The following is an 11,588-nucleotide window of genomic DNA, read 5'->3' on the forward strand; positions in this document are numbered from 1 at the left end:
CAACATCCCTTTTTTTTTTCAGCAGTTAGGTTGCAGTCCTGCAGGAGTTTTTAATGACTTTTGATTATCTTAATTACTTCTTTGCCTTGTGAGGCAAAGATAAAGTGTCTTGATAAAGTGCCACTTTATCAAGATCCAAAAATAGTTACTAAGATAAAAGAAAAAAAATATTCAGGATGAAGAAGTCATGAATGACAAACACAAACTGGTTTTTGGAGAAAAGTTCAAAAAACACTAGAATGTAGTCACAGAAAGTTCAGGGTTCTTAAACTCTTTTTCACTTGTTTCTGGTTCTTCTGGTTGAACTCAATACAGTGCATCTAAGGTTTAGAAGCAGATGGCTTAAAATTCCTAGGTTAGGAGGCAATTTCAGGCATGCAGAGGTGGCTAGCAGAAATAAGGGAATGAAGCTGATTTTGTGCTTGTATCAAATTTACAGTCTGTGGAAGAATCTAAGATGGGCATTGAAAATTGTTTGCTACTTAAAAATGACCTCTGGTTTTAAAATGACTGTAATCATTGTTCGACACTAACTTTCTTGTTAATATGTACATCAGTTTGAAACATGTAAGGAAAATATTTGTTTAAAAATCTATAATATTTTCAATGCATCCAAATGGCTGGGTCAGGTAGAGGAAGAGGACATGCTTCATTTGCCTTCAACATGGAGGCTCTTGGCTTTGGTAAAGGTGCAGCTCTACCTCATGTCATCTGTAAGCTTCCACCACCATTTCCAGAAAGTACAGCCAGTATCTTGGAGCACACTCTGTGTTCAGGGAAACTGTGTTCACACTCATGTTTAGAGAACATAATGAAATATATGAACACCCCTAAGAACTTTGGATTTTATAATAATATAAGTCACCATTTTTCTTAAATCATCAGCAAAGGGGCTTTCCTGCCCCTTTGGTAATTGTTGTATCCCATATTTAATTGTATTGCTTGCAAGGAGTTAGCACGTTGAAGTCCTCATCATGATTTTTTGCACATTACGAGAATAGAAACACTGGATACTTGAATTTGTCTTAAATGAGTTTACATTAATCTTTGAAGCTATAAATAGATTTGCTGATTTTAGAAAATTACTATTTATGGAAACACGAAAGATTGTGTATGATTGTCCTGTACTGCAGAAGCCAGCGTTTGAAAATAACTGAAAGATACTTTGTGTAATTAAGGGAGCTTAATTGAGACTTGGCATTTAGAATGTATTTGAAAATCAAAGGGGAATAAAGACCATTTTTTGGACTGTGTTTTGATGTGCAGGGAAGCTTTTGACTTACTGAACCATATATTACTCATCCTCTTAATCCAGCATTACAGTTAAGATGTTTCATATTACTAAGTCATCTGTGACTGCTTTTTATGTGAACGTTGCAGTCCGCATGGTAGCACAGTTCTGTGCCATCTGAATTCCGTATACACTGCATCTTTTGAGGTACAGGCAGCCTTATAGGAGAATTACTAGCCCCAGTATTTTTAATGTATACCATGGAGAAGGTAAAAAAGCTTTCTTCCTTCTGTGAACAAAATTTCAGAACCAAGTTAAACTTCTCAGGGGAAATCTGGTGCCTTTCAGAAAAATCAGAGTTAACCTAACTGTATAGTAGAGTCAATAAAAAATTCAAGTGTTGATTTTATGACTGGACAATGACCAAAAGTATGTTATAGCTTTGACTAACTTACAGTGAAATTATTTGAAGCTAGACACTTTCTGAGTTTACACAAAGTTTCTGTAAATGCAAATAGAAACCCAATTAAGGAGCACCAGCTTACCATCAGCAATAGCAAGTGATTTAAAGTGTTGGCCAATTAGCAAATATAGGTGGAAGCAGTAAGCTCCTTTCATGGTCCAGATCTGGGACTTGTGATAGCACTTCATGCTTTGCAACCTGCCACTTAATTATTGATGAAGCACCATTTATCACATGAGAGAAACAACATCCATTCTGTAATTCTGTCTGTAGATGTAGATGTTCTAGATATTTTAAAAACTGTTTTTGCATATTTATCTTTCTCACTTTCAAGATTAAAGTGAAACAAAAACAAAACACCCCAAAACAAACCCCCCAAAAAACCCCACAAGAAAACCTCTCTCAAACCCCAAAAATCCAATTCTTAACAATTCATTTAAATTCAATTGGTAGAAACTGAATTTTGTGAGGGCCTGGTTTTAGACAACACAACCTGTTTACATGGTAATAGTCATGGGAAGAGTGTCCATGTTATCCAGATATCATACTTAATGTAGCTGTAACAGTATCATAGAAGTGGTTAAGAACAACACTACTCTGAAGAGAGGACTGGTTTCTGAGAAAGTTAGGTTGGTGAGAATAACTGCTTTTGGCAATTAAGAGTTTAGGATTACTATGAATGACTGTGTAACAGTTTTAATAAATTTTTTTCCTTGTTCTTATGGTACATTTTTGCAGAAAGATAAAGTGAAGTTATAAGGTATAAATTTAGGTGTAAACATAGTTACTATGCATATCAGGATGTAATGAAGTGTACTTGAGAAATAGTATAGTGCATAGTTGCACTCTTTTTTATATGTTTCTTGTAGCTTTTATTAATGTACCTGTATATTTAGTGGCTATCAGGACCTTATAAATAGTAAACATAATTTGTACGGAGTACGAACAACAAGCCAGTGCCTCTGAAAATAAGAGAAGATGAAGATTACATGTTGGCCTTAAAACAAGATCTTAGAGAAACTATGAAAAAAATGCCATACTTCTTGACAGTAGGAGATGAACATCAAAGGTTTGTTTCTGTGCTTTTTCTTTTTATTTATATCTTTACTTATTATTCTGTGAAGGCTGAGGTAGTGAAAAGCATGTGTTGAGGATGAGTTTCATTCTTATAACGAGGAAGTAAAAATGGCAGATTAAGCTAATAGGGATTTTTTCTGCTTTTACACTTATTGAAGTGCTGTAACTGGAAAGCAACTACTGTGTGGAAAAGAGAGGTATCAAACATCTATTCCATTTGGTATACAGTAATAAACATATAAACCATCTACATGCAGCCTTCTTAATTATATGCTAACCAATACAAGCCAAACTGGTATTTCTATGTGTTACAATATCCTAAACTTTTTCATCAGAGCAAAGAAATATGCAATAAATACTAGTGTTGAATTCAGCTTTCATTGAAATTGTGTAAAGACACACTAAAAATAATCAATATTATATTTAATAGATGGAAGTTGTAAAGGTACTCAGTTTTTTTTTCATCCAAGTCCATTCAGGAAATATTTGTAAGTGTTACTGACAAGTCCTTTGAAATACGAAGACTGAGGTGAAGATAAGTGATTTATTGAAGTTTTTATCAGAAGCAGAGCTAGATTAGAAGCCAGATCTTGATCTTATTCTGTGGGACCTCAGATTTTCTTTTGCTTACACATAACTAAAAATTAAGTACTTTGCTATTGTTTGATAACAATAAATGCTGGACTTACACTTGAAATCCAGTCATACATCATTATACTGTTAAAATTCAATCTTCCTGGTCAGAAAACTGAGCTAGTGGGAAAGAAGGAAAGTGGAGCAGAAAGACTGACGTGTCTGTTTACTATACTGTGAGGATATTGTAAATCTAGAAGTCACTGGTGATTATTACTGTGAGAAGTGCTTCTTTTCATTCACGATTTTTTGCCTAGTTTTATTAGCTGCTGAGTGCTTATTCTGAATGTTATAAATCTCAAGTGCTGTTACAGCTTCATAAAAGTGTTTAAAAAATCTGAAGTGGCTAAACACTGGATAATATTTTCCTTCCTATCTTGTGGCAGTTTTGAATAATGAGAGCTGACATATCATGTAAAATGTAACATTTCATTTCCACATGAAACCCATCAGAATATTTTCTGGGTAAATATTCATGATGATAATGTACAGATGCATAATCCAATCCCCTCAGAATTTTTGTTCATTTCTGTTCATGGTGTAATGGTGAATTCTAGTTGTTTTTGAAACTGTATGCATTTTTTTTTAATTAGGCTTTGACTGTAACACTCCTTATTGTCCAGTTGTTTGTATACTAAAGCCATGTATGAAATGGAGCAGCAGTGTGAGCAGTGAACACATTGCCAGCTAGATGATGTGGCTCACAAAAGACTGAGTATTTCCCCTGATCTGCAGCTGGAGGCCAGGCGGTGCAGTTAAAACTGGCTGTGAGGCAAGAACAGATCTGATCCTTATTTCTAGATCCTTTTATGATGATAGAAGAATTTTTAATTACTCTTTTATCATATGTCCTCTTTCATCTTCTGGGTAAACAAGTTTCAGTGTGTTTGGATTTCGTTTCATTAGAGGCTAGCTGTGCTCTTGATCTTTGTCAGGCTTGAAGCTTGCTAAAAGGGAAACTGCTGTGTCTGAGAGCCAGCCAGTATTATTTCCAAGGAACCATCTCCTTTATGAGACAATGCTATCTCTCTTTTCTGACTTTACCTCATGTGATTATTCTTACTGTTCACCTCAGTATTATGTTTGTTCCTGAAACCTTCTTTCTGAGATGGAGAGATTTCTCTCTGTTGCTGAGTGTATTCCTTAGTAGAACTGGCAGTTTTGAAAACTCTTTTTCCTACCAAAATTGACAGTTGCAGGGAAAGCCCGTAGACAGCCACTTCATAGATTCAAATAATGCTTCAAATGTTCTCATCACCTCTGCAAGGGTAAGTTGGTAAGTTGAGGTATCTTTTTACTGAATCTTGAATTGTGCAAAAATGCCACATCTGAGGGGTGGGTTATAATTACATCAGTGATGATCTTCCGTTGAAAAAGCTTGGTTTCATCTCAGTTGCAATGCGGAGTTGTCTCTGGGACTGCATTCTGTAGCAAAAGTGGTCTAGCTTTAAGAAAACTGTAGAGTAGATTATTTTTAACAGATATTTTCTATTACCTTGTTTACAAAACATCTTGTAAAACTAGGAGGGTATTATAGGGTGGGCTATAGGCAGGAACTTCATAAATTGTCTTTGCTTCAAGAGTGAATGGATTGTTATAAAACCTCAGAGCAATATCTGTGAGCCAAATAGTCCTTTGAAGTGTGAGAAGGGAAACTTTTTAATTAGTTAGGATGTATCTGTCTATCTTTCATTATTCAGGTAGCAAATGAAAGCCATATCTCATTCTACCTGGAAATTTTGATATGTTAATGTGCCATGTAGCAGAGATTTCCATCATTCAACACTCATTTTGAGAGAACAGCAGGCATATTCTATGGAAAGTTCTTTATTTGCCCCACTATGCAAGTTATTAATCACTTATATTTTCCTGTAGGTATATCTGCCAAGACTGGGTGACTGCCACTTTGGTAGTGGTTTGGAATTAGTTCCTTAGTTATGAGTGGCAAGAATCAGTCAATGTATTTTTTACTGATGGCATCAGCAATTATTTCTTCACTAAAGAGCCTTGATCTGAAATCAAAATCTTTTCCTCTATTTGCTGATAGTTTCCTATATCTATGAATGCCCCTTCAGTCACTGTTATTTTAATTGTAGACTCTTCCATGCACAATTTTGAGAAGGTTTTCTGTTTGCCTTCATAATAACTAAGTTTAAGATTTAGCTTCATTCATGATGTCTTCTTTTTCCTTGGTGAGTACACACCTGAAGTTTTGAATGCCATACAGAGAGACCATGACAGACTGGAGAAGTGGGTGCATGGGAATTTCACGTGATTTAATAGAGTGAGTGCAAAGTGCTGCACCTACGTTAGGCCATTGCCAGCACATTGAGGGAGGAATTGTTCCCCTCTCTTCCCTGCTTTGGTGGGACCGCACCTGTGGTTTTGCATAAGCTCTGAGGTCCCAGCTCAGGAAGGACATGGACCTGTTGGAACAAGTCCAGAAGAGGCCACTCAGTTGATCAGAGGGATGGAGAACTTCTGTGAAGAGAGGCTGAGCGAATTGGGATTATTCAGCCTGGAAAAGAGAAGGCTTCAGGCTGACCTAATTGCAGCCTTCCAGTATCTGAAGGGAACTTACAGAAAAGATGGGGCAATAGCATGTAGTGACAGGACAAGAGGGAATGGGTTCAAATTGAAAGAGAGTAGGTTTAGATTAGACATTAGGAAGAAATTCTTTACTGTGAGGGTGTTGAGGCACTGACACTGGTTGCTCAGGGAAGTTGTGGATGCCCCATTTCTGGAGGTGTTCAACACCAGGCTGGATTGGGCTTTGAGTAACCTAATCTAGTGGAAGGTGCCCCTGCCTATGGTAGCGGGGTTAGAACAAGATGATGTTTAAGGTCCCTTGCAACTCAAACTCTTCTGTGATTCTATGAGTCAGTGATTATGTGCTAGAAGTCTTTGATGCGAAAGGTCAAAGGCTATCTTTGTGACTATTTTTTTTGTAAAATATCTGCAAATATTATCCTTAGGTTAACAGTGCAATCAGATTCAGTAATTTTACACGAAGTGGATTTTGCATGTGGTAATTTGGCAAGAAAAAATGAGACTGATTTAAAAATAATAAAATTTTGGTATTGCTTTTTGCATTATAGATTGTATGTAAAAGGTTATTTCATATAAATGGATGTACTTGCACTGTATGACTATTGTATTATTTACAATGAATTTCTCAATTTAGTTCTTGTTCCTGGAAGGAGGTTAAATGGATTCAAGTGTTTAGCTGCTGTTTTGGATAGGATGCAAAGCTTTTCCATTGCAGAAATACTGAAAGTCTTAGAAGCTGATGATCAGACACAACCTTTTGAGACTTGGGAATACCGGATACTATTTATGATTAACACAGTGATGTTAAATGTTACTCAGTGGTTTTGTAATAAAGGTTGGATTGTGAAACTCTTGAAGAGTACAAAGTTAAGTGTTATATTTGATGTTTCAACCTAGTCTCTGAATAAATTTGCATTTAACAATTCCATGCTTTTCAAGGATAAAAGAATAAATTATAGTATTTTTGGAGTATTGGGTGTTTTTTGTTTGTTTTAGAGTGGGTTTGTTTGGGTTTTTTTACTGTTTGACAACAAGAAACTGTTCAACATGGGATTAGAAAAATATGCTGTATGCTCAGTTACAGGTAATATCAAGGACTGTGTCTGGATTGCCTTGACCGTGAACTGAATAACACTTTCTCTATAGCAGTTGAGAAATAGTCAGAAGTACCAGGACAATGCAAAGGAGCAGGAAACACTGACACCAGGAAATATCTGACATTATCAAAGGCTAATTTTCTGTGAACCTGTAAAATGTTTTGATCTTTTAAGTATTTGATTCACTTTTTCAAACAATAAAAAGAGTATGAAATGATTACTAAGTCATATATTCCTTCCAGTGTTGTTTGTTGAGAGTTATTGTACTTGGCATTATTTCAGATCAAGGTGAGTATTGTTTTGTCAAAAAAAAAAAAAAAAAGGAAAGAATCTGCTTTTATTTATTTACTCTGTTGTTACAACTGATTGGTGGCACAAATGCAAACTTTAGCTCTCACTCTTGCTCTCCTTTTCCTTACTCCATAAGAGTTTTGAACTGGGAGCAAACATTGATGTTACTAAAAATAATCCAAGCTTATGTCTGTTATGGGAAGCTATGTTTTATAATATTAGCCTTCCCTATCTTCCCTATCTTTATAGCTCACTACTGCAAACTTAATTACTTAATAAGTAAGTTGAAGAGCCCCTGGACCTGGGCCACTGGAATGGCTGAACTTTGTCTCCTCGGGATAGAAACCAGTTATCATTATGTGGGTGAAATGGTAATCCTGACTCCCATTCCTCAATTTAAATTACAGCTAGAATTCCCTAAAACTTTTGTGCTAAAACATTTTGGCATGCATGTAAATAGGATCAAGCACAAAAGGGGTCCCTTCCTTTCCCTGGTAGCAGGGGAAGGATTACTGCCATAAATCATCATTTTTCTATATTAAAGCTATTTTCTGTACAGATTGGAGAAGACTCCCAAGAGAGATGAAACCAAAGAAGGCAAACAAAAAAGGTATGTTATGTATTTTAAGAAGCAAATATTACATGGTAGTTGAGAGACAGAAACTGTAATGGAGATCGTTAGAGGAAAAAAAAATGCTAGAAATGTTAATTAGTCTAAATCATTAAGACTTTTGGCAGATTTTTTTCCCTAAATATTGTATTAGTCCGCCTTTTGTGATTTTTGCTTTGCTTCTGTAGGATGTTTTAACTTACTGGAACAGACTTACCTTCCTTTTTTCTGCCTTTTGTGTTGATGCACCATATTAACTTACAAGATATGTAAAAGTGAAAAATTAAAAAAAGATCCACAAATCTTTTTTGTTTTGAAAACTTGTATCTTTAGACAGCACTCATCCTTCTATTCAGTAGTAGCTGGCTGTTCAGGTTTCCTTTATATTTTGGTTTCTCAGTTATCTTGTTAATGATTTGGTTGATTTTTGAATTTTTTAAACCTTTTATATGCAATTTAATGTGCCTTATTTTCTATTTTCCCTGATTTTACTTTATTTTCAGCTTTTTCCTGCAGAATTGTAATCCTTGAAAAGCAGTTGGTAGTGGTAGTTCTTACAGAAAAACAGATTTTTATTACACAGTATCATTTGTTTTTCAAAGTGTTTTCTACTATGCCATGACTTATTTTAAGTTCTCTGTGGCTTATTAATAAATCTGTGGCCTCCTGTGAGAAGAAACACTTGGCCTCCTGTGTTCAGCTGTCTGTTTTTAAATAATTGTTTGTTTTCTTCCAAGTCTTTCATTTTTCAGTTCACAGATAAAACAGAAAAAGGAATGGGAATGTGCATAGTCACAGAGACTGGCTCAGCTGGAATCTTTGTTCATTTTTAGAGCATCATTGAGAAGCATGATACATGTAAGATTCAACTGAAAATTAAATATTTATTTGCAAAATCTCCAAAGGTGGGACCGGAATATACCTGGGGTTTTATTCCAAAAGAAACCACAGGCTTTTGTAAGCCTATGCACAATAGTTTTCACCCTGAGATCATAAAAAGAGAATGACTACTCACTGGGGGAATTTTTCTTTCTTTAGTTCCAGTTTCTCTGCTGGCTCTTAAAAGTACATTCCTCTACATGTTATAATGGCAAAGATCAGCTGACCATCAGAATTTGATTGGATTAAAAAACAGGTGCACCTAAAAGCAAAAATGATGTGGGGCTAGGGTTTTTTGTGGACTCCTGATGATACATTTAGGCTTTTGGTTTTTGGTTTTTTTTTTTAATTTTTTGAAATCATGATGCTACAGAGTTATATATGAGTCAGGAAGTTTGTACATAGCCGATCAATGACCCATTAGAACTCCTGGTACATGTCTTTGTTGTATTTTGAGGACACATAATTTAGGTGACACTTTAACCATGGTGGAACAAAGGTGAACAAATCAAGAGAATTTGCACAGAAATTCAAACCAGGTTCCTACCATTCTCCCTTTTTAGCTTGCAGGAATGGTTTTGGGATCAATACAGTTCCATGCACATGGGCAGCTTTACTTTTACACACCTCCCCTCCCTCTTTCTGGTTTCCCTGGATATTTTAACTGAAAACCTGACCACGTGCCTTCTCAGTGACAAAACTTTGGGTAAACTTCCACATCTCTCCCACACTGACCCTGGGCTGTGAAATGCAATATCCTAGATACCAGCAGTGCCTGCTGAAAAGAAAAAATACACAAATAAGATAAATTAAAATGTCATCTGGGTTCAGTTGACATTATAGGCCAGCCATATTCATAGGTATATAGCACTCAAATGCATGCATTTTAGCCCAAGTACTGCAAGACCAGGTATTTGGAAGAGATTAGACTGTATTCCACTGCACTTTTAAGGTATATAATGTAGGGAGCTATTTTGCTTGAAGTTCTAACAATGGGTCAGTGCCTCAAATTTTATAAGGGCCAAAGATACCCAGCTTTTAGAGACAAACCTCACACGTCTGTTTGTTCTATATGCATTATCTGTAAAAGCCTGCAGGAGGTTGTGCAGGGATGATAATTCTAAATTGCACTTTCTGCTTGTTTTTCTAAAAAAACTACTTCATTCTGGATGTATTTGCTTTGATGCTGTTCATGTTTTTGCAGAGCAGCTTGACTCTCCTGAGCTCTGTGCAGTGTTTTTCCTAGGCAAAACACAAGAATAAACTCAATGTAATTTATGACAAGTTCTTTTGATAAAATATAGGTGTTTTCTCAGCAGTTCCCAGTGTTCTCCTTCCTTGAGTATTTGGGGAACTTTAGTTTAGTGTGCTGCCATTCAAGTAACCTGGGTATATAGATTGCTATTTTTGATCTTTGCTCCACCATACAGTTAGTCAGAGAGGAACTTGATAATGTTCATGAATCAGGGGACTATACAGAAATACACAACATAGATTCACTAGATGAGAGCCAACTGTAGTCCAAAAGCCATGTAGCTAATTATGCCTTCTGTTAGAGCTAATGAACTTCTGACAGAATCAGTACACACAATTACTCCTTTTTATCATGAAAACAGTGATGCCTGTTGTTTCATATATATCAGGACTTCATTAAAGGATTTTCCTTTTTTCTTCCCAATAATCTATTACTGTTTTAAAGTGTGGGTGCTCAAATGCAGTTTAAATCATGTTTCTTCTATAAATTGTCTTCTCTACACATATAGTAATTTCTTTTCCATTGGTTTAGGAAAATGACTACATTTCTTCCTATTTTGAAGATGGAGATGGCTTTGGTGTTGTCAGTGATGACAATATGGTTGAAGGAACATAGTAGCTGTTGTATCTTAAGTGTTACAACTGCTCAAGCCTTATATTACTTGAAGCAGAATTCTGGGGATAGTCTGAATATAAATAGATTTAATGCTTTAGCTCTGTTGATTTTAAACAGACTCTACAAAAACACATTGGAGTTTAATGGTACTATTCTGTAAAAGAGGCTAGGAAATCCTTTGTTTTGTTCTTTTGCTAAGTGTTTTGCAGACATGCCTTTTTAAGGTCCTCTGGATCACCTACGAATAAAGTAAGCTTTATGCCATTGTGCTTCCTTTGCACAGAAAAAAAATGTATGCATTTTACTTGAAATTGTGTCTAAGCATTTGCACTAGTCAATTCTATGCCTCAGCAGTAAAATGTTGAAACAAATAACAAAATTCTTGATGACCACTGTAAAAAAAAAAAAAGACATATAGCCTTTATGGACATAAGCTGCTTGTTGGCAGCTGACTCCTTTGAACAACTTTATGTAACTTCTGAGTTCAGGTAACTGCAAATAACTAACAACTATGCACTTGAATATAAACTGACTTGGAAGGGCCTTAGTAATATGGACAAACAACATGACAGTAATTTGAAGAACCATTCATCTAGTTAGAAGAACACATTGCCTTTAGTACTTTAGTTAAAAGGAACATATTAAAATATATTACCCAAATGAATCAGCATCAATCATAATTAAGGATAATTTGGCTTAGAAAGAATATATGGCAGAATTTAAGAAATTGTGGAATTCTGTGCACTCACTAGTGATGAAAATTTGAGCCCTTTTCCTCAGTTTCACCACCTGTTAGGGCAATACTTTCTTACCTCAGAGCTGTTAAGTGAGCACATTCTCTGTATCTTACTGTCTTTTGATAATAAAAAATACTATTTTTTATTGTT

At 35.5% G+C, this 11,588-nt stretch overlaps 1 protein-coding gene across 1 annotated transcript; it reads left to right on the forward strand.

The window, feature by feature from the left end:
- The first annotated feature begins 616 nt into the window (after window positions 1–616).
- Window positions 617–10,701, forward strand: POLR3G (RNA polymerase III subunit G). The gene is made up of 6 exons (XM_054004012.1): window positions 617–735; window positions 2,632–2,767; window positions 7,104–7,158; window positions 7,899–7,952; window positions 8,456–8,553; window positions 10,618–10,701. The coding sequence occupies exons 1-6, from the start codon at window positions 617–619 to the stop codon at window positions 10,699–10,701; spliced, it is 546 nt and encodes a 181-aa protein (XP_053859987.1).
- Window positions 10,702–11,588: the final 887 nt, after the last annotated feature.

Source organism: Vidua macroura, chromosome Z (assembly GCF_024509145.1).
Source record: "Vidua macroura isolate BioBank_ID:100142 chromosome Z, ASM2450914v1, whole genome shotgun sequence".
NCBI lineage: Eukaryota > Metazoa > Chordata > Aves > Passeriformes > Viduidae > Vidua > Vidua macroura.

Bases quoted from the DNA above. Each gene is read 5' to 3' on its own strand.
- POLR3G (XM_054004012.1), top strand. From the start codon at position 617: ATGGCTGGGTCAGGTAGAGGAAGAGGACATGCTTCATTTGCCTTCAAC. The intron at 736-2,631 runs AGAAAGTACAGC...ATAATTTGTACG, and splicing joins AAGCTTCCACCACCATTTCC to GAGTACGAACAACAAGCCAG. The intron at 7,953-8,455 runs GTATGTTATGTA...CTTTATTTTCAG, and splicing joins AAAGAAGGCAAACAAAAAAG to CTTTTTCCTGCAGAATTGTA.